Source organism: Lichenostomus cassidix, chromosome 3, assembly GCF_008360975.1.
Source record: "Lichenostomus cassidix isolate B80296 chromosome 3, HeHo_3.0, whole genome shotgun sequence".
Classification (NCBI taxonomy): Eukaryota; Metazoa; Chordata; class Aves; order Passeriformes; family Meliphagidae; genus Lichenostomus; species Lichenostomus cassidix.
Genome location: NC_139483.1, coordinates 27,258,989 through 27,286,479, shown reverse-complemented (window position 1 = coordinate 27,286,479; position 27,491 = coordinate 27,258,989). Strand labels below are relative to the sequence as shown.

At 42.3% G+C, this 27,491-nt stretch overlaps 2 protein-coding genes across 3 annotated transcripts in view; one reads left to right on the top strand and one right to left on the bottom strand.

Annotated features, from left to right (window-relative positions):
* The first annotated feature begins 1,114 nt into the window (after positions 1-1,114).
* MRPL33 (mitochondrial ribosomal protein L33) lies at positions 1,115-7,296 on the top strand. Its single transcript, XM_085055047.1, has 4 exons — positions 1,115-1,254; positions 2,094-2,112; positions 4,748-4,854; positions 6,982-7,296. The coding sequence occupies exons 1-4, from the start codon at positions 1,233-1,235 to the stop codon at positions 7,029-7,031; spliced, it is 198 nt and encodes a 65-aa protein (XP_084911173.1). The 5' UTR covers positions 1,115-1,232; the 3' UTR covers positions 7,032-7,296.
* RBKS (ribokinase) overlaps positions 7,221-27,491 on the bottom strand; it is a 72,889-nt gene continuing 52,618 nt past the window's right edge. For both annotated transcript variants that reach the window (XM_085055041.1, XM_085055042.1), the window contains one exon: positions 7,221-8,436. In XM_085055041.1, the coding sequence (XP_084911167.1) occupies positions 8,263-8,436 (174 nt within the window). In that variant the 3' untranslated portion in view covers positions 7,221-8,262. The remainder of the gene's footprint in view (positions 8,437-27,491) is intronic.

Genomic DNA, 27,491 nt, shown 5'->3' with positions numbered 1-27,491 from the left:
GCTGCTGTAACCCCTAAACCATTAAATCATGACCCAGCACCAGGTCCAGGCACCTCTTAAAAACCTCCAGGGATGGTGACTCCATCATCTCCCTGAGCAACCTATTCCAATGCCTAAAATGCACTGAAGGATAAGAGAATAGATTGAGAGTAGCCCTGCAGAGGACTTGAGGGTTTTGGTTGATGAGAAGCTCAACATGACCCAGCCCTGTGCAGGTTGGTTAGGGCTCTGAGCCATCTGGTCTTAGTGGGAGGTGTCCCTGTCCTTGGTAGGGAGCTGGGATGAGATGATTGCTAAGGTCCCTCCTGACCCAAACCACTCTATGATTCCATGCAGTAGGGCAGAACCCAGATCATGGGTTCTGCCAGCCAGAGGGCACAGGCTGTGGGACCATCACAGCCTGGCATGCCCCCCTTTGCACTGGTCCTGCTGCCATCGGCCACCACCAGACACATGGACAGGCTGCTGGCATGTGTCTGGATAGGCCTGTGTGGGGAGATCACAGAATCACAGAATTGTTAGGGTTGGAAGTGACCTCTGGAGATCTGTATCCAACCCCCTGCCAAGGTGAGGTCACCTAGAGCAGATCACACAGGAACATGTCCAGGTGGGCTTTAAATATCTCCAGAGAGGGAGACTCCAAGATGCCCCTGGGCAGCCTGTTCCAGTGCTCTGCCACACTTCGTGTAAAGAAATTCTTCCTAGTGTTGAGGTGGAACTTCTTGTGATTTAGTTTATGGCCACGGTGCCTTGTCCTGTCGCTGGGCACCACCCAGAGTCTGGCACCATTTCTTGGCCTTTGACATATTTATATTTCTCTTCTCTACATTAAACAGGCCCAGCTCCCTCAGCCTTCATGTGTAAGAGAGATGCTCTAGGCCCTTCACTATCTTTAGTCTTCGCTGGACCCTCTCCAACAGCTCCATGTCTCTCTTGTCCTGAGGAGCCCAGCGCTGGACACAGCACTCCGGAGGTGCCTCAGCAGGGCTGAGCGGAGGGGCAGGATCAGCTCCCTCGACCTGCTGGCCACAGGCTGCACTGGATGCAACCAGGACACCATCAGCGCCCCTGCCCGCCAGCAGCACCTCCGGGCTTTCGCAGGCCCGGCCCCGTGTCGCTGGCAGCCCCGCCAGCTCCGCCCCTCGGCGGCCGGCCCGGCCCTGCCCGCTCGGCCCCGCCGCGCCCCGGACGCGCTTGTGGCGGCGGAAGGGGCGGGAGCTGGGCCCGGCGCGATGTTCCTGACGGCGGCGGCCCGTGAGTGGCGCGGGCGCGGCGGGCCGGGCGGGGGCCTGGGGGCGGGCGGGCATCCCGGCTGCGGCGGCGGCGCGACCTCCTTTGCCGGCCCTTCCCTGCCCTTCCGCGCCTGCGGCCGCGGGGCCTCCCGGCGTGCGCCGGAGGAGGCTCAGGGTGACCTCAACAAGACTTGCACGGAAACACTATGCATGAGCCTTTTTTTTTTTTTTTTAATATTAGTGGGATTTTGCACCGTGCTGCAGGTTTACGGTTACGTTAAATTCAGTGAGGTGACAGAAAAATAGTTCAGGCTGTTGGGTGCTATGCCTTGGGTCAGATCAGCGAACCCAAAGCCAGCCTCGTGGGAGGGTCGGGCTCCCCTGGGAAGGGCTCCCTGCGCTGCACCTGTGGCCATGCCAACCCTCGTGCTGGCACCACAGCAGGAACCGAAGCACAGGGAGTGGAAGCATAGTCGGGGAGACTGGGACTGCAGTTCCCACCAGCAGTGTTGCCCACATCTGTCTTAACTTCACATTCACCCAGAGAATTCATACTCAGCACCGAAGCTGAAAACTTCTGAGAACATCTGGAGGCTGCAGCAAGTGCAGCCTGTCATGCTGGGTACTGCATTTGCACAGACACCTATAAAGGTGATGGCAGAAAGAGCAGGGAACTGACAGCACATGGAATAATGAGTGGTGCTTTATCACGACAGTAAATCTCTTCACACTATCTCTCTGAGGCTTTAGCAAAGTCAGGCAGTGGAAAACAGTCTTTGTATGTTGCATATAAAGGAAACAAGATAAAATGTAACCGGTTTTTTTCTGTTTTTCTCTTCTTCATGCTGCAAAAAACGCCAGTGGCCAAGAGCAAATCTAAGTAAGTGGTGCTTTCCTCCCCAGTTTTTGATTACTGGTATGTTGTATCTTCACAAAATATTAAGCTTCTCTAGATTTTTGTAATATACCTGAGAGAATTGCAGTCCTTGAGTTTAGCTGCCTCCTCTCAGTCCTTCTGCATGTGTGTCTTCTCACAGGTAAGTACAGAGCGGTGTGATATTCCCCCATGGGTTCTGAACTTGCAGCAAAGGCAGGTTTTGTCCTATGGGCTGTCACATTTGGCTTAGCAGTAATCTCCAAAGTGCCCTGCACAGGCAGAAGCACACCTCTGTGCTCTGTGAGTTAAGAGAGAGGCTGTAAATTATCCACATATTCTTCCTGTTGTTCACCTGTCATACCTTTTTAGCTTAAAAGTGTAACCTGAGCTTGGGTCTTTGTGGCGTGCACCTTGGTCCAGGTGCTGTGAAGCTTTCCCAGAGTGCAGAACACTTTTCAGAGTGCAGAACACTTCCTAGGCTTAGCACATTCCTGTGTTTATATGTGAGGGGTGGGTAGGGTGCAGTCAGTGCTCTGGGCATCTTAGTTTGCTCTGTAGTCCAGCTCAGAAGAGATGTTAGTGGGCTCTGGAAGAAAATTAGTCACAGTCCTCTGACCTGTAAAATAAGCTGATGGTGTGTTAAGGGTTGGAAAGGAAAGTATATACACTTTTGAGCACAGCAATACTCTTACAGTGTGGGCACAAGGAGACAAGATGATGCGGAGAAACTGACTCAGATCCAAAATGCTATTTGTAAGAAAATTAGCTAGACAAAGCCAAGAGGCTAAACTGGTACATTTATGTGAACACATTCCTGTCTTCCCATTCCCAGAAGTTGCATTCTGTGTGAGTGTATTATATTTGGTACCACACAGGCCTGGGATCTATGGCCTTTGGTACATTTTCTGTATTTTGGTTTATTTAAGAATCTGCCTCCAGCAGAACCAGTACCAACCACTTGCCACGTTTGAGCAGATTCTTCTGTTACAAAATTTCTGCACAATTGTTAGGCTTTTAAATTAAGAACACACTTCCCAAGTATGTGCCTGACAGAGAGCAGTTTGACATCACATTGTTCTACTGTTACCTGTTCATAAAAACAAACACAGCAAAGTAGGAGGTTTCTGCAAGGTGAAAAAGTAGCTTTTTTAAATGGGGTTACTCATGTTAGAGATTTCTGCCACACACTCCCTTTTATTTTTTATCCTGATGCTTCTTTCTCTGTTCTTTTACAGTCCCATATACACTTCTGGAATATGTTCTTACGTTATTTATCCTACTTCTCTCTGAGTTTCTTCCTGTGCCCCAACAGCTTGTTGTTATTTTCTGCCTCTGCTCCTTGCTAACATTTCTTCACTGGGGAGTGAGTTTTTTGAACAAGGTGTATTATTCTGAATTGGGTATTGTGTAAAGGTTCTAAAAGGTGTATTGTGCCTGGCCTCAAATGTGCGGTGCACAAGAATTTCAAGGCCTGGTCACACTGATGCCACTGATTCGCCCAGAAAGGGGAAACTGCCCAGAGGTTTGAGAAGTGAGTGAGGTATAGGGAAAGGAGTCTTTGTCCACTTCACAGGACACCTGCAGTGGTGTACAGGAGAGGACAACAACCAGGGATAATCCCAAGAATATGCTTGGCCATTTGTCTGCAGGAATCCAGTGTCTTTCTCTTTATTTTGAACTCAATAATAAATTAGATTGTAGAGGTGAAAAGGAAGAGCTGAAGGAAGTACACTTGTCAGAGTTGCACAAATGAGAAAGAATGGGTAAATTTTGACAGACCGTTTTGTGTTAGAAACAGGAAAATACAGGAAAGTGGAAAGTGAACTGAATGCCCAAATGCAGAGATGTATCCATCTCTTTATTGAACTGTAAGAGAAAGACTTGTAATTTAGACTTGTTAAAGGGTTTTGCGTTTCTTTTGAAACTTCAGAAAATGCCCTGTGTGTGGGAAGTTGCTTGGATCTTGGCATACTTCCAGACTGGGGGCATGGAGCAGCTTCCTCAGTCTGCTGCCCCTGGGACACCGCAGTTGCTGCCAGCCTGCCCCACAAACCGAGAGCCCTGCAGTGCAGAAGGGGGTTCCCGTAGCTGGGTTAGCATCAAGCTTTGTATCTCTAGCAGGATGGAAGGTGCCAAGGGGTTCTGCTTCTCCTTTTGCATGCCTCTTGTTCCAGCCTATCTGCTCGGCTTCCTCTCTGCATGAGGAAGTGATAGTCTGTGATAGAGTGTTATCTACAGCCTGAACATCTTTAACTACCATCATCCTTCCTCTCTTGCCATTAGCTTTTAAGTAATGGTGACCCAATTGTATGCTGATTTTTCTCTCTGTTGTTTCTTCTCTCCTGTTTTTATTCCTCCCACCTCAGTTTCTTGGAGGAGCTACTCATCTTAAGGCGTGCATCCTATTGAGGAATTAATTTACCTAAACTTGATGCTGGAGCTTATGATTCAGTATTTGTGTTAAAAGTTAAGCATGTAGTTTTCATACTCCCATCCCTGAAGTTGAAATGAAATGTCTTCCGTGATTGTGCCAAACGTGTATGCTGAGAGCTTGTCCGTTGGCCCATGCCCTGGCAGATGTGGTGGGTCCTCACTGAGTGCCTGTGCACTGACACAAAGACATCTCTTGTGACTTTAGATACATTCTGGTGAGGATGAAAAGTGCTGCGGAGACAGGCTACTGTTTCAACATCAGGAGACTCCGACTGCAGGAAAAACTGGTCTTGCTGAGATACGATCCCATCGGTAAGAGCATGGGGAAGAAGTCAGTGTGCTTTTTATAAGCTTCTCTGATTCTGTGGGGGGAAAGATTTGAATGCAACAGGATTTTTCCCATCGAAGCAGAATATGTCATAACATGTTTCATACTCAAATGACTGTACGGTTGCTGTTCTTCATGACATTCCAGTGGGAAGTAAATGTTACTCTCATTTTACAGATTGTGGCAGTGAAACAAAGTAATGACTTGCCTGACACATCAGAGACTTTGATGACAGCCATGCCACATGTCACTGGCGAAGTCAAGTGACACAGGAGTTCTTTCATTCTGTTTCTTTGTGTGGTTTGCTAGACTGCTACCTCCAACAAGCAGGCACAAAGTATGCATCAACAGAAGTGTTCTGTTAAGCTGCCATGGATGCTCTAGACCAGAAATTTTAACTATCACTTACAAAATGGACTTTTTCTTCTAAAGAAATAGGCACAAATTCTTCCACAAATGATATCACTCTGTTGATGATAGTTAGTGGGTTCTTTTATGTTCCCCTAGTCCTTGCCAATTTTCTCAGTTTAATAATCTGATTTGTTGGACAGTTACAGCACTTGCCAAACTGCTTTTTACTCACCCAGCTTTTTGAAAGGTGACTAAGGGTTCAAGTTTCTATAGTTAACATTAAAATCTGAATTTAATGTTAAAAAACATAATTTGGGTAAACGTAGAATTTAAGCCAAACCGTGTTAGAAATAGCATGGTGGAGGTAATGAAAGAAGGCTTATTTAAAACTACAGAATATGAGAAATTTATTAAGCAGTTCTAAGTAGATAGTGCATGGCCAGTAGTTATGGGTTCAAGCTTATTTTTTCTTAAAATTTTATATTCCTGTTAGATTACTACCTTTTCATTCTTGGACCTAACTGTACAGGAGCTTTGAGAGATGAGAAAAAACACCAGAGAAGCAATATGCTGTCATCAAAGGTGACAGAGATTGTGGCTTTCCTTTTGAATTACACACAAAAGGGGAATAGGAGTTCCTTGGGATTATTTTCTTGAATAAGAAAAACAAATTATTGCATTGAAACATTGTGCAGAGTGATCCTGTAGAAGCTTTGCAACTTGTAGGAAAGTGAAGAGAGAGAACTCAGACAGAACATGTAGTAGGTTGCTGAAGAAAGCTCTGATCTTTGTAGCCTGTAGTAGAACACAAGTGAGAAATTGATGTGAGAAAGTGTTGCATGTGTGAAGGGAAGTAAATTTGAGTCTACATAACAGCTCACATCAGGAATATGTTAGGAAGCATCTTCTCTTGGCATGAGTTTTCACCTTATGTTTTGTACTTCTCAGAAACCTGGGACATCCACAGAATGAAGCTTTTTAGTGAAGTAGTGTCAGGATTGCCTAAGTTTCACTACCTCCTAACTGCAGCAACAGAATGTTACTAAGCTGCAGTATTTCTTAAAACGAAACTTTTATGTGGAAGAAGAGATTTTGTTATTGGGGGGATTGCTCTTGTGTAGCTTTCAAAGGAATTCATATAATGAAGTTCAGCTAAACAGTGGTGATTTTCAAATGGCATTGTAAAGCTTTGCTTTGATTTATTTTGTAATTTTGGGATTTTAGTAATGTATTGACTGTGCTTAACCTGTAGTGACTTTGCAAACACCTGCATTAGGCACTGGGGACAGGGACAGTTTGTGCCTTGTTAAGAGATCCACAGGACACAGGACACTTGGTTAACTTCTCAGTCAGTCTGTGAGGCCAACTGGATCCAGCTCATCATCTGTAGTTGTTTGGGCTCTGGAGTTGAAGAGTAGTAGAAAGCAGAAAGAACCTATTTTTGTCCCTGCATGGAACAGCTGTGACTCAGAATAGTCACACAGAGCAGCTGTTGAGTGTTTTCAGTCACTTGCATCCTGATACTTATTCTCACAGAGGTAAAGTGGACATCTTAGAACTAAAAATTACATGTGGTAAAGTGAAAGCACCACTAAACTCCTTCAAGAGTTGGTTAACAACAGTGCTGTGCCAGTCAGTTGCTCCACACACATTTAAGCAGTGAAGGCAGCCAGGAGAAAAGGAACGTGGGCTAGTTGAATTGAATTTTAACACTTCAGGCTTCTTAACGGATTCTTTTTTCTTTTCTCTTTTCCATGTAGCAAAACAACGTGTCCTCTTCACGGAGAAGAGAAAAATCCGCTCTATATGAACAATGACTGGACTTGATATATACATGAGAAGAGGACGGTCTGGGGGGAGGACAGGGTGAACACTGATTCAGAAATCCAGCAACATGGGCTGAAAAGAGAGGAAATGAACTGGGATCACCGTCTCCTGTGATTTGAAGGCCATTGTGAATAAAACAATGTAGAGAGAGAAAATTCTTAATGCCTGGACATAGATCATCACAGTAACATTTATTTATCTTTTGAGTTATTTTTACAGTGCTCAATTAAAAAAAATTAAATAGCAAATCCCATTGTCTGTGTTTTCTATTGTGAAAGAGGCTATAATCTTCAAAGGAACTATTGTTTTATAGAGCAATAAAAATTAACATTTTCCACAGCAGGAATTCAATGGCAAGATTGCAAGTTTTTATAACCTACCAGCCACAGATGCGACAGTAGTGACCACAAGCTGGTGTCATTACTTGGAGGGGTAATGTTGCACCAGCTCCTTCTGAAGAAAGAAGCAATGGGAACCTAGATGAGTTTTTGGATAAGCTATTACCATGGCTAAAACGGCTGTACTATTTTCAGCCAGGTTATTCAGATGGATTTCTCTCTCCTGGGTTTTTGTCAAACGTGAAAGCAGACAGGGTAGTTCTCTGATTTTTTGGAAGCTTTTTTTCCCTTAATTAGCTGGCCTGTGTTTAGAGCAATATGGCTAGAAACATTTTTCAAAGTCTAGCTCAGTAGCACTCTTGTCCTATTTGCAGTGTGAAGCTCAGAGCACAGTGCCACACCTGAGGCACATGGGCATAGGCAGGCATAGGCTCAATATCCCAGGATTGTTGTGAACAAAACACAGGCCCTGATGTTTGAGCACTGAAGCTGCAGTCTCAAAGCTAATGCTCTGCTTCGTGTGCTGCCATTTCACATCAGAAGTTCAGATAAAATCAAGTAAAAATACTGCCAGGAACCCAATACCCTCCAGGTGTTTTGCTGTAAACTTCATGTAGTTCAGTAGAGCACATTGTGTGGGATGGCCACAAGCCCAAGGGCTGTGTGGGGCCAGAGAGACCTGCTGTGCCTTGTTTGAAAGACCCACCACCCTCATCCCATCTTACTGCTGTAGAACAGGAACACACAGGATTCCTGAAATAAGAAGCAAAGAGACTCTCCTGGCCTTTCCAGTCAGCAGAGGAGAACCTCAGTGCAGTCAGGAGAATAATGCTGTCTGGTATGAGATAAAATCAGTACAGTGAGTTAGACAATCAATTAGAAAAGGTCCTGAGGCAAGTCCTTCCTGTAAGGATATGAAGATTGTGTCCCCGGTGCCTGGACGCTCACTGATGCGACACAGTTAGACTTCCTGATCATTTCCTCCATGGATAAGTTGGGATAGTAAGCCAGGTAGAAGGCCAGTGCTCCCACAAAACTGTCTCCAGCACCCTAGAACAAAATAACAAACAAGCTTAAGTGTATTTGCACAGGGAAACAATTCAGATGCCTTTACCGGAAAGACACAAGTTGTAGCACTGATTGCAGGGGGTCAGGAAATTGTTCAGGGGTTGAGTTCAATTCACTTTTCTATGCCTAGGAAATGCTGCAAAGCTAAACTAATGCCACAATAGTATCCTTGTGCCCAGCTGCTGAGTCAAGGTGAATGCTATAATATGGCTTAAAACTTAAAGAAAAGCAAGTGTGCCATAGTTCAGCAAGATGCTGTTATAAACACTGCTTTTGAAACTTCCTGTTGTTGGAGTGTCTGATTTTGATTTCTCAACCTGGATATTTCATTAAAGCTATTTTTCTCTTATTTAACTTCTGTTTTTCATAAAGGTCAGTGGTAGAAGGGGCAGAGAAAAAGGGAAAAAAGTAAGCTATGTGGCTTGTGGTATCCGTAAATTCCTAGTTGCAGAGTGATACATTTTGATGCTTCCAGAACTTAGTTGTTGTTTGTTGAAAAACTCCCACTACTATTAAAAATTATCATTGTGTCTGTCACATAAACCACTCTTATTCCTGGAGTAAGCTTTGCCACCTGTGTGCTGAGTTGACATTCACCTGGAGCCCTGGCAACCATGGCCCTTGAGCTACCCATCACCCCCAGGTCATGCCCTGCCGGCCCCATGGGACCCCTCAGGAGGCAGGGAGTATATCTGTCCCACATGGGCACCAGCCATACCCCAGCTTGCTCTGACCTTCTTGCCCAGATACCACTGACTGTGCTCTGGTCAGCAGGGAATGACAGCTGTTCGCCTCCCAAGTGCTTTAGAACAATAACTGTTGTTTAGAGATGTTCAGTGCTATGAAGTGGCCCGAACAACTGGCAAGATTTAACTTGATTAATGGTTGTTTTTAACTTGATTTGCTCGTTTCAGTCCACAGTGTTCTTTCCCCCTCCTCCCCTAAAACTGACTTGATTTCTAAAGACAGACTGATACCAATTCTTGTATCACACTGGTCTAAACATCCCTATTTTTAAATCATACTTTTATACTGTGAAGGCATTAAACTAGACACACTAGTAGTATCTTACTTCATTCCAGAACCTGCATATGGATTATCTCCCCCGAGAGGTTTTGCCTCTGTAGATGTAATAAATAGGTCCCAAGAGTCATGGGACAAGAGCAAAGAGCCTGCAAAAATTTTGTAAAAACACCTGAGCAAAATTTCTAATGGAAGTTAAGACTAGGAAGTAGTTTTCCAGTTTTGAGAACTAGTGGTTCTCAGCCTTAGACTCCTATGTGTCCTAAAATCAGCTGCATATAATATCATTCCAGCAAAACAATACCACTTCCAAACACTTCCACAGAAATCTGTCCCTAACATTACAAGCAGCATACAGGGCAGAGTGGACACTGCAAGGGACTCTAATGGGGTGAGCACAGGATAGGGGCCCTAGCCCAGGCCTGGCCTCTCCTTGACCAGCCCTTCCATAATGGCATTGCATTGCTGCTCCCAGTCAGAAAGCTCCCTGCTTAACTCTTGCTTGGCCTGGAGTTTGGATGCTCTCTTCCATCAGGGTACAATGGAGAGCATGGCCTGGCAAATGACAAGTTAATAAGTGAAGTTGTACCCCTGCCTGCAGCTGTAGCAGCACCTGTTTCAACAGTTCTGTATTCCTGAACATACCAGGGGCAGGTGAAGGTTTTTATCAATTTCTGTTGGGCTTTTGTCTCCCTTCTGGTTTCCGGAGTGTTCCCACAATGGCAGGTGGAGCAGGAGCAGGTGACTCCTAGTTAAGCATTGCCAGTGTCTTTTGTCTAATGCATAATACAAAAATCTCCATTCCATCTCAAGAGTTTGTAATCTAATCAGGGCATGATTAATTATTAAAGCTATTTTGGTGCTGTTGTTACAGACAGGAGTAGGATTTCAGCATGCATATCTGTTCTGCTTTAGCTCTAGCAGGAAGAACTCAATTTTTACAGTGATCACTGAGAAATGGAAGTGGCCAAATATTTTAATGAGTAATACTCAGAATATCTGGTGCCAGATAGCACAAATTATTACCTGGCAGCAGCATGGAGTAGAATACTATCTTACTGAGTTGTTTTTTTTTAATAATTGCTCCACTGTTGACTAGTGGAACAAAAAAGACTAACCACGTGTCACCCAAGTCTCAGTCAGTGTGCCAGCAAGTTGGAAAGTGAGTTCTCCCTGCAATGTTACTGGGCCTCTCTGCTCATGGGTGATGCTCTGAGGTTGTGCGATGGCTGGAGATCTCCCTTTTAGCACGGCTGAACAATGATAAATGACTCTGAAAGCAGAGAAGGGAGAAAACAGCAGACTTCCATCCAGAATGGAAAAAGGCCCCCTAGCATTTTTTTTTCAAGAGAAAAGATTACAGGGTAATTGGAGAATATACAGAAGGATTTCATGCCAGTAAACTTTTGCTGAAATCCTCACTTCCCATGCACAGACCAAAGCAGTCAGTATCTGCAAAGCCTGGCTATTACAGACCCGAAGGGTATCATAAATTCAGTTGTTGGTAAGTAAACGTTTTGTTAGGGGGATGTTTTCAAGACAGGAGCTGCTGCACTGAGAACGGCGTCATGCATCAGATTGATTATGTAGATACCCTGCTCAGCCTTGCTTCTGGACTGTGCAGACATGACTGGTCAAACATGACTAAAAGAGCAATAGCAGAACTGATTCAGCTGCAAGGTTAACTGCAGTAAGAACTATTTTTGGCTTACAGAAACAAACATTCCTTCTTTGGTATTGTGGATTAAACTACATTAGGTTTGGTAGATTCAGAAAAGGCTGGCACAGAGCATTAGAAGGAATAGGCTCAGAGTAAAATCAAGATTACACAAACACTGAAATAGAAAAGAGTAGCTTTACATTTAGCTGTTTCAAAACCTGCTCTAAGAAAAATAATTCTAACCTATTTCACAAAAAATAATGAATTTAAAAATGACCAGTCGGCTGCATTTAGAGTGCCCACTGACAAAATATAAATACAGAGTATGTAATATTTTAAATTCTTCAGCATTTGTCTTCCGGGAATTCTAATACGCTGCAGACTTTGAGATAATCCTCATATCCTTGAGTGCCTGGAGACAATTCATTCCATAATTATGAAAGTATAACATATTTAACCTTTTTGTAAAGCAGGAGATGCTAGTTTGCTTGAAATAAAATAAAGAATTGGATAAAAAAATTGTCTGATATGGTGTGGCTCATTCTTAAATACAAATGTCGTGGTTTTGACTAATTTTTGGGGGGGTTTGAAGCAGTTTTGAAAACCTATTTATATTCTGTGCCACTAGTCTGTAAGGTCCTTGTTTTCCTGTGTGTCTGGAAAAGGGCATTTTTGTTTCTTACAATTCAGCACTGATTGAGATTCTGTGCTTCCAGAGAAGAGAAAACCCATGAAAACACTTCTATTTATACCTTAGCTTTTGTTAGTCCTGATTTGTCAGAAGCTGGTTCACAACTTTAGTATAACTATTTTTATACAATGCTGCCCTGAGAAGCTTTTTAAGGAAAGTGCTTTGTAAGTGGAAACTATATTGTTCAACAGCCTTTCCAGCATGTAAAGCCTTTTTCAATCCATCATGCACAGAATATTAGGATGTATTTCACTTATACAATAAGATGACTTGCTCACCAAAAAAATGTGGAGACCAGGAGGCCAAAAGTTACAGTTCACAGAGTGGCAGCAGTCGCACTGCCGTTCTCCAGGGCAACCTTTTGCTCAGACTTCACCCTCCCAGCCCGTCCTGGGAGAGAGCAATGGCAACCACAGAAGAATACAAGAGGCCTCTGGCTCCTGAAACCTGACACTGTTACTGAACCTCAGAAAACCTTTCTCAGGTGATTTTTAAGAAGTTGCAGTCTATGTGTAGACTGGGCATTAACATGGATTCATTCCATTGAATACATTGTAAGAACATGTTACCAAGGCCAAAAGAAACACCTGAAAAGGATGTTGCATAACAATACAAAAAGAAATGGTTTGCCTGTAATGATAAATTCTTCATTTAGTGAATAAATCAAAACATCAATCCAAAAGCTGTCAAAAACTGCCTTATGATGTAGAACCACTAACATTGCTCGCAATGATGCTTATAGTCTCCAAGGAGCATTCACAGCACTGCACAAATAAACGAAACCTGAGGATTACACTGATTTAGTGCAGTCTAAATCCATGGCAATGCAGAGATGCTCAACTCTGTCGAAGGAACTGGGCCTTGGAGAATTCCTGTTGTATTTATAGCACTCCACAACTGTGTGATACTGGATTATGCTAAGGATGTTATCACTCTGTCACATCTGCTCAACATTCCTTGCTGTACCTCTGCCTACTCTGTACCCGAACTGCAAATTAGCCCTATGTAACACAAAAATAGCTGTCAGCAAAGGCACTCACTATCCATTGCTCACAAGTGGCAAAAGCCTATGTCTCCCTACAAGAATCCTTGGGCTGTGCTTTGATGAAAGGTTACTAGTGGAACTGGAGAAACAGTCCCAGCCTTCGGATATATTCAGATAGTCTTGTGCCAAGAGGGTCTATGTCTCAGCTAGGAGATAATTTCAGCTGAAATGCTCAGGGGGTAAAATATCCTTTGGTGACACTGTGTTGGTAGAGTGACCCTGGATGGACAGCAGGTACTCACCAAAGCCCTTCTGTCATTCCCCCGTTCAGCTGCACAGGGGAGAGAAAATAGAACAAAAGGCTTGTGGTCTGGAATAAAGGCAGGGAGAAATTACCATCACAGGCAAAACAGACCTTACTTAAGGAAATTAAGTTATTACCAATCAGTTTTGAGTAGGATAATGAGAAATAAAAGCAAATCTTAAAACGCCTTCCTCTACCCTCCATTCTTCCCAAGCTTAATTTCACTTCCAATTTCTCTACCTCCTCCCAACATAGCAGCACAGGGGGACAGAGGATGGGGATTGTGGTCAGTTTGCCACATGTTGTTTATGCTGCTCCTTCCTCCTCAGGGGGAAGAACTCACACTCTTTCCCTGCTCCAACATGGGGCCTCTGCCACAGGAGACAGTCCTCCATGAAATTCTCCAACCTGAGTCCTTCCCACAGGTTGCAGTTCTTCATTAACTGCTCCAGAGTGGGTCCCTTCCACATCGTTGACTCCTTCAGGAACAGGCTGCTCCAGCATGGGTCCCTCATGGGGTCACAGGTTCTGTCAGCAAACCTGCTCTAGCATGGGATCCTCTCTCCACAGGTCCTGCCAGGAGCCTGCTCCAGCATGGGCTTTGCATGGGTCACAGCCTCCTTTGGGCATCCACCTGCTCCAGCATGGGCCTCCTCCACAGGCTGCAGGTGGATCTCTGCTCCCCCACGATGCTCCATGGGCTGCAGGGGCACAGCTGCTTCACTATGGTCTTCACCTCAGGCTGCAGAGGAATCTCAGCTCTGGCTTCTGGAGCACCTCCTCCCCCTCCTTCTCCACTGCCCTTGGTATCTGCACAGTTGCTTCTGTCACATATTCTCACTCTGCTCTCCAGCTGTTGTTGCACAGCAGTATTTTTACCCCTTCTTAACTACAGTATCCCAGAGGGGCTACACCACCATCACTGAAGGGCCAATGGTGGGTCCCTCTTGGAGCACTGGATCTATCGGACATGGAGGAAGCTTCCAGCAGCTTCTCACAAAAGCCATTCCTGTAGTCCCCCCCTACCAAAACCTTGCCATGAAAACCCCACTCACGCTGGATGAATCAGTTATACAGCTTTTGGGTTTTTATGATTTCCTTCTCCCTGAAAGAATCCATGTTTATCCTCTATGTGATGGAGAATGATTTATTTCTGGAAATGTTCCTGGCTGTTTCATTTTACTTCTGCATTTATTTGCCTATGGAATACTTTTAAACATTATTTTCCAGGAGGTTAACATTTTCATCCCCATATATTTCCTCATGTTTCACTGGAAAGATATTTTGGCACTTTAAATTAAAACAATCTTTAAATTAAACTAATTCCACTGTCTTGAAACTCTCATGAAATTAAACGAATTTGACTATCTTCAAACTATTTCCTAAGATCATGGCCTAACAAGGGTGACTACTCCCATAGTGTCTGGGGTTGCTGACCCTGTGTGGAAGCATTGCTGTCTTTGTAGGACACTCTGCAGATACTGGCGGCTCTGCACAGCTGTGCTTAGAGGAGGACAGCTTGTTTTACAAACTTCTAAAACATGAAATATTTGAAAATTACAAAGAGATTTCCCACTAACGCAGTTATTCCTGTATCTTTTCATGGAATTTTGAGCCAGAACAAAATTACAAGAAGTCCTTAACTGGGAACTACCACATTTAACAGTAAGAGCCAAATGAACTTCAATCAAATAGCAGGGCTTGCCTTGCTAGGTCTAAGTTGGGCTTTTGGCACTGACTAGACAGCACTGCAAAGCTACTTGGGTTGAAAATAAAGGAGAAGAACTAGGAAAAGCACACTGTACCCCAGATGTTCAGGGTCTGAGTCCCCAACTATACTACTGTGCTCAATCTGCTCTCTGGTAACTGAGTGTTTCTGCAGTCTTGTCACAAATAGAAGGTAGATAGTGTCCTAAGCCAAAGGAAAATATATAGAGAGAATCATGGTAGTGGTGCTTGTCTGTTCCTTTCTTCTACCCCTCTGCCTTCCCCACACACCCTCTGATGCTGTTGGATGCAGTTTGCACACTCCAGACCAAGTCATAGGGAACTGTTATGATGCCACCCCATCATAGCTCCTTCCTCCCAGCCACGTGCAGAGTGGCTGCGATCAGCCACTGTTTAACAACGGCAGGAGGTGTAAGCTAACACATTTTAATTTGCATTCCCTGTAGGTTGACAGTGCACTCTTAATTCCAGTGATTCAGACTGCAGTTTCATAATAGGCTTAAGCCAATCCATGGTTATGCTACTGCTGAAAGGCTCAGTCCCCACTCATGTTTTTATCCTTGCCTCATGTTCCCACGCCCTCCCCTACATCAGATTTAGCACTTGTGTGGCCAAGCAGTGAGGCAGATCAGTTCTCTGATCCTTCTGACAACTGGGCCAGCCAACACTGACCAAGAAACAATAGTTTCCGCCCAGATCAGCAAGTTGCTGTATTACCACATCATAGCTAGTCCAAAGCAAAGGAGAAAGAGGTTAGAAACACTCCTTTCAGCATGATCTTGGATCAGTTTGAGCCAACGTGAAACCTCACCCTCAGTCAACACCAGGCAATTCATTAACTCAGCTGTGTATCCAAGTCTTAACACTCTGGCTCCTTGTTCACACAGGGAAAGCTCTCTGTCTGTTCCACTCTTCCCCCCATACCCTGTGGGCTCGGTCCGGAAGAATGAGGGAATGATCACGCTTCCTTTCTGTATCTTTACCAGACTCTGTTCCGGGAAGCTGTGGGAAGGAGCAATCCCTGCCTTTCTTGCATTTATGTTGCTATGTACTTGCACAGCCATAAATGGGGAAAATGTCTTGCTCACTTACTCAAGTTGGACAAGACCAGCATATCATCTGGTCCTTCACATGTCCTGGGAACTCAGAGGTAACTAAACTACACCCACTGTAGACCATCAGTTGAGAAACATCAAAACCAATGCACACCACACAATGCTTCACATCAGCCATCAGGAATTTTTACCCACTTCCTGACAGATTTCCTGATGGCTCATTAACAGTGATTAATCAGCCTGACCGTTAACCCCCTGCATTCCTGAGAGATTAATCTCAATACAAGGCCTCCTGCATGCAATTTATTTCCTTTCTGAAACATCCTACTACATTAAGTTATGCACTGTTTCTAAAAAAATCAGTGACAACCATTACAGATGCATGAATTCCCCTGAAATATTTGGTTTGTGGTGAATGTTTGAAATAAAAAATACAACATTCACAACTCTGCAATTTTTAATTTGTATGTCATCTAAAAAGCACAGATGAAAGTATCTGCTTTACATTTCAAAGCCCCTATACAGCATCTACTTTGAAGGCAGGTAATAGTGCTCTCATTTCACATGATGGAAAATTAACCCAACTCAAGATCAAGGATGTTAAGAACACCCACTTTGAGACATCTGTGGGCTGAATCCAAAGCTCCAGATCTTTCATGGGCTAACAGAAGTCACATGAGCTACCCATCCTTTTGAAAGTGAGGCACAGCTTGGGAACCCTAAAACTGAGATATGCAAAATTAGTCAGCAGATCTCCACAGCTCTGCTGGACTCTTCACCAGGATCAGAAGAGCGGAGCTCCCACCTCACAGTTTACAAGAAAAATACTGCAAGGTGTCTATGAGGTGATTTCTTTCTCCTAGTGCACACTGAAGAAAGTTGGGGAAGATCACAGGAGAGTTCATAATATTCCAGTATGCTGCTCATCAGCAGGGAACAAAGTTATTCTGCATAGTAGACTGTTAGTCTAACCCCAGAAAGCCAACAAAGTATTCACCCACAGGGAGCACTCCGTTTTCTGAATCATCGAAACAATTCAGTGTGATGATGCTCACATAAACTCCTTTCAACTCCAGATCGCATTAATGAGAGGTGACAAATTTATTTCTTTCTTACACAATGGAGTTAGAGCACTGAACAGGGAGTTCCATATACCATTCTGAAAACAATGGATCCATGTTGCTGAACCTGTGAGATTCCTGTCAACCGAACAATTCACCACTATTCTGATTCCTGCACTACCAGAGCAAAAGATATTTTGGCATGGAATTTTTCAATTTGGGATACACTTATGTGTAAATTTTCTGTTAAAGATTGAGTTAGTTTTTGTCTTCATTACTTGCTTCTTCCCTGGTTCCACACTTGAGCTTTGATCTGTGACTTCCTTTCATTTGATCTGGGAGTTCATACCTCACACAGAAACTCAGAAACAGCAGAAGAAACCCTCCACACTTTTTTTTCACCCCTGCAGTGCATATAAAAAACATATGACATACAAAATGCAGTACTGGAAAATTCTCATTACACTTCATCTGAACACAAAACTCTCCAGTGGCACTCTTGCAAAGCACAGCATATAAACCACAATGTGTCAACAACAGTGTAGCACGCAGACATCACCACTAATAGACAGAAGATGGACTTTCAGCTGAACATGCTACAGGAGCTGTATCTACCTTTCCCAAAATACGAACATGCACAGAATCAAGAGTCGTGGTTGAAGCCCGGTGCTAAATATAGCAGCTCCTCAGAAGGTTGATTTGTACTTCTCAAACTGGTTTATCAAGCCTCAACAACATGCAGCTACTCTCCTACTCTAATCAAAAGCTTCACTTATCTCATTTCCTTGAGCAGTACTTCACTCCTTTCATTATTCATGTCACACTTGTGCCAAATTGTGCTTTCGTCCCAACAAAGCTCATGCTTATGTGTTAATTCACAAATATCATTTAATGATGAAATGAAACCACAGCCAAAACTCTGCCCAAAATACATCACGGCATTTTGATAATACACTGGAAATTCTGGCAGTGGGTTTCCCACCCAAGCCAGGAGAGAACTGGCCAAGTTATAACTAACTGTGTCACCCAGTATCAGATATGAGGCTGACATGACTTCAGGATCCCATAATCTAACAGTTAAATAAGACGAAGGAAATCTCTGACCTGGGCAATTTCACTAGCCACATGTGGGTTTTTTTCTGTCAGACTGAAAATGCCAAAGGACTCTTAGTGATCCCATCTAATCTGATGAGAAGCACTCAGAATAACACAACTGCCATCTCGCCTGGAATTGATCAAAAAAACATTCTTTTTTTTGCACGAAAGCTCCATATGCTCGAGCGCCTCTTTCAAAACCACAGCATCTAGCCTTTGTTGGCTGGCCACTGCTTCTGCCTACCTCTGAACTACACATCCTGGAAGGAAAAAAAACCCACCAAACTTCAGGAGCTTTTTTGTCTGAGCTCTCCCCAGCTTTGTCCCCTTGCCAGCTCCCTGCATTCTTTTTCCAAGTGAGTTTGTGTAATCATTTCGATGAGTACTCAAGCTGTATCTCCTCTCTCGAATTTCAGTTAGATGTGACTTACAAGCCAGATCTGCTGCTCTCCTCACAGTATATCCCCACTCATTCTCTTGTCCTTAACCTATGGGGCAGGAATTCAGAAAACAGGGCTCCCTCACCTCACTCATGGTCTTCAGCAGGAGGTGACCACCAAGGCACTACTTCTGACAGGAAGGCATTCTCTGTGAGTTTCCCTGTAAAATGGATCTTTCCAAGTCACACACTGCCTGCTTAATGATTTCAGTAACAAAATCACAGATACCAGCAAGGAAGCACAAGCTTCCAGAGAATTTCCTCACCTTTTTCCTGTATTTCTGTGTCTATGAAATGAATAAACAAATTCGGGCAGCTGACAAACATTGCTGCCAGAAGTCGAGAATCTGCTTTTCTACAGATGACTTCTTCTAAAACACCTGGTTTTATGTGTGTATGTCTACCTTTAAACACACAGACACAGAAGAAAACCCTGAGAAAAGTGGCAAATCAATACACTCAACTGTAAACTTGCTACTAAAGACATTCCTATAGGTTACTGCTATTAATCACCAAAACTTACAGTTTTAGCTTCCTTCCACTTCTCTAATGAATGAAAGTTGCAAAATATATTATGTCCACAGGACAGACTACTGAAGATTAGCTCCTTTATTCTTGATAGGAAATACAACTTCTGGCATTTTCTGTGGTTGGAATTTGCAAAAGCAAGAAGCCTGATTTCCCCACTATTCTCATTTCTCTGTTCTTGTTCTTTTGAAAACCTAATTATGCAATATCACCAATCCAACTCAAACCTTTCTGGTTTCTGTAGTGACCAAAATTACTTGGCTTTGGAAATTCTGTTGGGGGAAACAATGAAATCTGATATTGTTCAATATCATCATTACTGCAATTGGCATTTCTAGGCAACTAGGCAAGCAAGGGGCTCCAGAGCCAGGTTTGCCTTCTCTCTCACCACAGCCAGAACTGATATGAAGAAATGAGAAGACTAAGTTATGTTCCACAACAGCCTGGATGACACCTGGTTCTGCAGAGAATAGTTTTAAAGAAGAAAGGGAGGCTTTTGACATTTTTTAGCTAACCATGAAGAGGAAAAAATTATGAAGAGTTTGGCCAAGAATATGCTGCACTATTACACAGCAGATCGCATTTGCAACTTCCTACAGCTCGGGCCAGAAAAAGATACTTGGGAAGGTGACACTCTGGATGTGCCAGAAGCACCAGCTTCCACTAGCTATTTTTAACTGCAGGAATTTCATTAGAAAGGATGGCTGCACACAGTTGGTCTTCATTCCTCTTCATCCTTTCTGCAACTCAGATATCCCAGAGTGCTATGTACCATTACAACTGGCATTGCCTTGTGTGCAAGCACTGGCTGCCTAGTATCTACTCCGACACAGGGTGAACTACACGCCAGGACTGAGCATCCTCTTGGAGGAGACCCTGAGCTGGACTCATCATAAATGATGAGGAGAGCAATTCAAAAAGGGATGCAGCATGTTTTACTGCAATGATTTTGACTTGAGTTGCACACCATAGTTAGCCCAAGAGAAGCAATAAAAGTAATTTCCTACTCTGCTCTCAACCTGCATAAATTATACCATTGTTTCATTTATTAAGGCATCCCAGAAGTGAGATGGCACAAAGATATTTCTGAACTCAACCTCTCTAAACCTCATTAGAGCGTATTTGCCGGTGCAGATGTTGGATGTGGTATCATTTGTGTGTTCTGGCCCACAGACAAAACATTTGAGTTGCTACATATGTGCTGCCAGCATTCCTACCTTTCTATGTCCAGAATAATAAGCAACTGGGTTAATTTCCAAACTGGAGTATTTCTCAGTATGCCAGTAGTGGAGCCAAAGCACCTGTGCTCGTAGCATGTTTTCATGAACTCCCTACAGCCTCTTCAAGAAGCATCCAATGCAAAGTAACTCTGCATTGCTTTGTACTTTCTCCTTTATGTGGACATCTACAATGATGTCCAGTTCTAAAAATGAGACAGCTGATAGCCTGATAAAAATTTTCCTCCAGTCCTATTTTTTTTAAGAGAAGCATAAAGAACAAGTAATGGCCAAACAATAGAAACAGGTTCACTTGCCACTGACAAGCCAGTGTCTGCATGTTTTGTTCTCTGTCTATAAAACAGCTGTCTGAATAGTATTTTATCTCATGTTGTAAGCACACAAGTAGTAAATAATGTAAGGTGCTTAGCAACTTTTTGTATATGTATAAGTGTATATGGAATAAAGCTGTAGGACACAATGGGACACAATGCCATGACGTGTTACTGATCGTGTGTAGCAAACCAAAAAATTGTTGGTATCACTAAAGTAGTTTTACTATGAGTTTTTTATTGCCTGGCACTCTATAATCTTAGAAGGGGCTTTAAAACTAAATATTGGCTTTAATCTTCTTTTTATAATATGTCATCATTAAGTACCCCTTGTAATTGAATGAAATTTGTGGCAAATGCTAATACTGCTTTGGGCCCACTTCTCCCTGTCAGCTGTATCTCTGTTAAATTATGCATTTCCATCTGGAAAGAAACTGTACAGGACTGTAGGCTCTCTTCCACTTAGAATCAGGAATGGAAAGGGATTTAATTAGATGCTCCGTGGTTGAGAAAAGGACTAGAGCAAAGCCTGGGTGGTCCATGGAATCTTCCACTGAAAAACAAGGCTGCAAATTGTTCTGTACAAGCTTGCTTCTGTTTGCTCGTTTTGTTTACATTGTTTGTTCTTACAGATTAAAATAGACAGTTACTAGGCAGATAAACAGTGTTTCCTTCCATGACAATGTTGTCTAGAAGTTAAGGGAGTAGCATGGGACAATATATGCCTATGCTTCATTTTTGGCTGCATCACTCCATCTCTATATATCTTGGAGCAGAACACTTTTAACTTGTGCTTCAGTGCACCCAGTTGATAACATTTTTCTTCCACTTTTCCAATTTGTATAAGGCGGATAATATAGCTTTCTGCCCTCCAAAGGGAGAGAAGGTGCATCCAGCCTACTCCACCTTTTCTCAGTTCACTGCCAATGCAGAGGGACGCCACTCTTGCAATCCCTCTTGTCACTGGATACCTGTATTAGGTATTAGGCCACTGATCAAGTCTTAACAAACTGAAGTGTCTTTAGAAGGCCTGAATCAGAAGCAGAAACTGATGAGGAACCAAGCAAGTCCCATCTAGACTTAACTGTGAGTCAACTCACATGCAGTGATTTCAGTCATGTGCCCTTTCACAGTTCAGCTGAACTTCAGAACATAATAGATGCAGCTTTAAATAGACTTACAGTGCAAATCGCTGATTGGAGTGCCTGGCAGATTAACTTACTCCTCATGGTTTTTCTATTCCAAAATTCAATGGATTCCATATTTGTAAAAGAGGGAATGCACAAGGCTAAGTCAGAAAGTGGGCTATGACTGGAACTAAACTTATTTATTGACCTATTTGGGTTGCATGTTAAAGAAAGGAAGCTATTATGCTGTCGGTTTGTGGGATGTTAATGGGAGCTCTGGGCACAATTACTCCGTGTTGGTGTGTGTGAATAAACTCCACTGATAAATAAGATGTTTGTCCGGTAGTAACTTCTCTCTCCTTGAAAACGAAAGGGAAGATGGGGGGGGGGGGGGGGGAAGAAGAACTAAAAAAGAAAAACAAGAATAGAAAAAATAAAAAAGAGAAGAGGGAAAAAAAAGGAAAGAAAGAAAAACAAAGAAAAAGAAGAAAAAAAGAAAAGGAGAAAAGAAGAAGAAAAAGAAAAGGAGAAAAGAAAAAGAAAAAGAAAAAGAAAAAGAAAAAGAAAAAGAAAAAGAAAAAGAAAAGAAAAAAAAGAAAAAGAAAAGGAAAAAAAAAGAAAAAGAAAAAGAAAAAGAAAGAAAAAGAAAAAGAAAAAGAAAAAGAGAAAAAGAAAAAGAAAAAGAAAAAGGAAAAGGAAAAGGAAAAGAAAAAGAAAAACAAAAAGAAAAAGAAAAAGAAGAAGAAAAAGAAAAAAAAAAGGCTACATTTTATGATTAGGGGAAAAGAGAAAAGGGAAAACCACAAAGGTTTACTCCTTGTTCCATCCTTGGGTAGGAAAAGGTTAAACACTCAACATTTTTTTTTCTTAGCAAGTTAGAGAACTGTACATCAGACACATTGTCTGCCAAATGCTTCATTTACTACCAGCTGCATTTTTACTTTGTTGAGAGATAGCTGAAATAAAATCACTGTTCTTTGTGCAAACGGCATGCTAAATAATGCACGGCTACAAGATTATTAAATAGCAAAGGCATTTGATAATATTAGAGTCAACCACAAGTCCCACTTCTGCTGATGCACAGAATTTTGAGTAATTAGTCATTGCACAGAGTGTTGTATTTATATCCCCTTGAGCCTCAGACGTTAGGCCACAAAGTCAGGAGACAAAGAATTGCTGTTATTAGCAGGACTGTTTTGGATTTATTTATATTCTAAGGCTTTATTTCAGTGTCCACTTCACTCCTCTGGCTCAGGCTTCCTCCAAACCAGAAGATACAGTTAAGTCAAGAGAATTTTAGTGTAAACCATATTTTTACAGACAAGACCTCTTAACTTCAAGCAGAAGCACTTCAATGAGTTTGCAAAGCCCCCAAAGAAGCACAACTGGCCTGAGGTTATATGACAAGCCTGGGAAAAAGGCCTCCCAGGTTCTGTTCTGATCTCTAACAGACTTCTCATGGCTTATATGCAACACATTAATAGCAGCTCCAATTTATGGACAGATAAATTGGGATACAAAGAAGACACGTAACTCTTCCAAGGATTTACAGCAAGTCTTTTGCAGAGCCCTCGAACCCTTAATCAGTCCTTTGTTCAAATTGCTAAACCACACTGCCTTCTTTAGACCACAATTGCTGCACAGGCCTGAATACTGTGACATATCTAAAATTATATAGCTATACATTTATATGAGGCTTTATTAAAATAAAGGTTGTGTAACATCTTCAGAGTTCAATACAAAGCTATTCAGTGAGCAATCTACTGTTTAAAGACAGCCTTCATAATGCTCTCTCCTAGTAAAAGAGACATATCTAATAAATTGTAATAAGAAATCCGAGGCAAACAACAGGATTTGAACACAAAACATCTGATGACAATTCATATTGCAGCAATAAGCCTTTCTTTTACAGAACTGACATGAGAAAATAATGGTAACATTTACAATTATGACAAATAGTATGTATCATATCTCTGAGAATATTCCACAGAAAAGGACTATATAGAATAAATCATATGCTCATGTAAAATTTCAGGCAGAGTAGATTAAATGTTGAATTTTATCCTGTCTCCTAAATGAGTTTCATGTTTACAAGCATGGCACTTCAACCTGTGAGCTTCTTCTAGCAGGTTGTGCAATCTCTTTGTCCAAAAAGCCCAACCAGACAGGGAAAATGTTGGTAATATAAGAAATTACATGGTAAATGTAATGGCTGTGCTTAGAAATATTGTGAAGTTAAACAGTCTAGGTTCTCCATGACATCTAAAAGGGGAACCATTGACTTGCTGTGATTACTAGGGGCAACAGTATGAAAAGTGATTCCCAATTTTCATTTAAATATTATGTGCCCAAGTGCATCCATTTGCCTTTCAAGCAAATAGATCCATGCCTAAGCCAGACATGCAGATGCCTAATCTCCTGGCTGTGAGTGTGCTAATGCAGGACTTTTTGCACACAACAGTGGTATATATAAACCTAGAGGTCAACTGATGAAGAGATCTTAAATAAAGCAACATACCATGCATTTAGAAGACCAGATGAGACGAAAATTATAAAGTCACCCTAACTGGTGCAAGTATATATTCAGCTTCTTGATCCAAGCTGGGCTATGGAGCAAACTAGAGGTTACAAAAACTAACCCTAGATGACCTCCTCCCCAAAGTGATCTTGGTTCTGTAACCTAGAAATGGGAGGCCAACAGAGAGGCAGCTCTGGCTTACTCAGAGAGCCACCAATTTTTTCACAAATTTTCCTCTAATGCTGCTGCACAGGAGAGATTCTGCCGGTGCCAGCTCTCCAATTCCAATCATGGACCCTAGACAGGACACCTCACCTTCAACTGCAAGCAGCAACAACAGAGCAAATCCCAGAGCCAGTAGACATGATCCAGCCTGCCACAGCCACTGACCACCACACTGGCCCACCTCCAGACAAGGCCTGGCATGGCTCTGAAGCCCAGATCCAGAGTAACCTGGAGCTCTAGACAACCTGAATGCCTCCACAAAATCCACCTGCACATACCAAGCCCCAGGCAGGCCTCTGGCAGTACCTCAGGGACTGAACTTGGTTCCTAGCTGTCACTCGAAGCGCACAACTCCATACTATCCCATAGTGCTTTTTTTCAAAATGGAAGGGAGATAATCTCACTGCTGGCCGAATTCCAGCTTTGAGTAATTACATTCTTCTGACAAATTTTCCTTGGCAGTTTCAACGGAATATAATTAGTAAATGTAAATAGATGTAAATAGTGCTGTAAATTATACTTTGCGTGATTGTTAGAAGCAGTGGGGGAGAGGAGGGTGAAGGGGCAAAAAGAGCAAAGCTTCCATTCTCCAGTATGGATGATGTTGTGGTCTTCTCTCTCATCAGACCACATATGTCACTGCCAAGACAGCATGTTCAAGGCTACTGCAGCAGCAGCAGTCAAAATCCAGGATCATCATGTTGTTCATCACACAGATCATCCACTTCACCTCAAGTACAATTCTGACATGACAGTGCTCAGTCATGTCCCACAGCTGTTTGTGAGCAGCTGCCGTGCTCCACCTCAGCTGTACTTCTGCTTCAGCAGCAGGCAAACTGCTCCACACACGTGACTGCAAAATGTGTGTATATGATATTATTGTCTTCTATGAAATGCTTATCAAATTTGTGAATGATTTGTGAAACCTTCTGCTACCAACAGAAGTGTCATATAAATGGAATTATATAATTACCCTTCACAGCTATTTTAATGCATCTTCATGTACTAGTTTCACCTAGAGTGGAAATAGTGTCTTCCAAAAATAAAGCATATGCATATATTCAACTTAATATAGTCAAGTAAATTTAAAAGCAACTATTTAAAGTAATGAAAATAGAATATAATGTATATCTATCTTATATTAGTACTTTATTATGTATCAAATGTCTCATGTACGTCAACTGTTTCAAATTGATATAGTTAATGGGCTTAATCAGACCTTTCTGTCATACAGAAAATGTGAGGATGATTTTTCAATAATTCACTTATTTTTCTATTTATTCAAAGTTTATATATAGAAAGTAGAGAGCAGAAACTAGTAAAATGAAAGGAAAGTTAATTTTCTTAACAAAAGCTTATTGAACTATTTAGCTCTAACAGGAGAAACAGATGTTTCAGCTTTACAATACCATGTCTTGCAAAACTTCCCTCTGAACGACTATTCGTGCTCTACATGTTTTGGACTGCATATGGAGAGCTCTGCTAGCAGTCATGAGAAGCATTGCATACATTACTAAAGCCCACACTAAGATAATTAGTGCTAAAAAAAAGAATCAACAGGCCTTTTTTTCCCCTTTATAGTATTGATTTAGTGTGGGTGAAAAACGCCAGATTTTCAATCTTGAAGATTCATGTTCCACCACAGAGTAGGAGATGGAGCCAGCTTCTCCCAGTGTTCTGCCAATAAACACTTAGATTAACCACCTCAAGGGTAGGGAGGAAGAGCCAGGCTCTACAGTCTATCAACCCTTAGTGTCTCTGATGAACTTGTGAACATGGACAATGGGGAGCACACAAACTGGGACAAGGAACTCAAATTCTTAATCTTTGTAGCTGTCCCTACCCAAGTATTATGTTGTTCAAAAATTCCTAAAATTGCTGTGGACAACAGAAATTACCAGGAGTCAGTACTGAAGCTGCAGTGCTGCAGAGAGGACTCTGGGCAGTGGTAGCAGCTATGGAAAATTTCTACAGTGAAAGGGGACTTTGAAGGTAATTTTGTATCTTACATGTGTATCTTCTAAATGGCAAATTCTGTTTTTTAATAAGGACTCTGTAGCCTTTTGCAAATTCTGTGATAGGGTACACATGTCATTTAACTCTTTGTCTGGTAGTAACTTTACCTTCTGCAGATCAGTATCAATATGAATACAGGCACATAACCAGGTATGCTTGTGCCTGGTCCCTCAAGATGCTGAAATCAGGGCAGTTTAAGGTAGCAACTTTTTTTTTTAGTATCAAACGGCACACTAAAAGCATAGCCATGAACCACTTTGAATACCCTGTGGGTAGGTGGGTACTTGGTAAGCCACCTTACAGCTTTATCCTTCCCCTGGGGAAGGATCTACTGTGGACATGCCTTGAAGAAAGTAACATGTCCTCCTAGAATGTTTAGTGCTTAGTTTAATAATAGAGCAATCCAGGTTAGTTGAGGATGACGTTATTTTGCTTAGTGTTTGTAAGGGTTGCTTTAAAACCACTTGCTTTCAGGCAAAGTGGTAATCAGGCTAAGCACCATAAGACTTTTGTAATGCAAGGCCAACACATATTTTTTCATTCAGGCAGCAAGAATAAACCGAGCACAGCTGTTTTACTGAAAACAACCCACAGGTATTTAAGTAGATTAACAAAATTAACTGTGAAAATCCTCTGCTATGTGGAAGTCAATAACCTGTTGGCCACAAGGAGGCAGGGCAAGGATTTAGTAAACTCAAAGAAAATGCTTTTATTTAAAATTAAAAGAATTTTTTAAAAAGAAAAAAAAAAAAAGAGGAGCATTACATTATTTCAGATGTGAAACTCTGAATGGCTAGGCAAGATAAAAAGCATTTTATATCCACAGTGTGTGGTTTCAGTATTGCAGTTTTATTCCAAGAACAGCAAATCTTTATCTTTAAGATATCAAAAAATAGCTGATCTGGAAGCAATTTTCTTCTTTTGAAGAAGCAGATCATACATATTTCTTCAACATCACTACTGCGTGATAAAGAAGAAAAAACTGTAACAGTAAGCTCTGACAGCAGTAGTGGATTTACCAACTCAGAGCAAG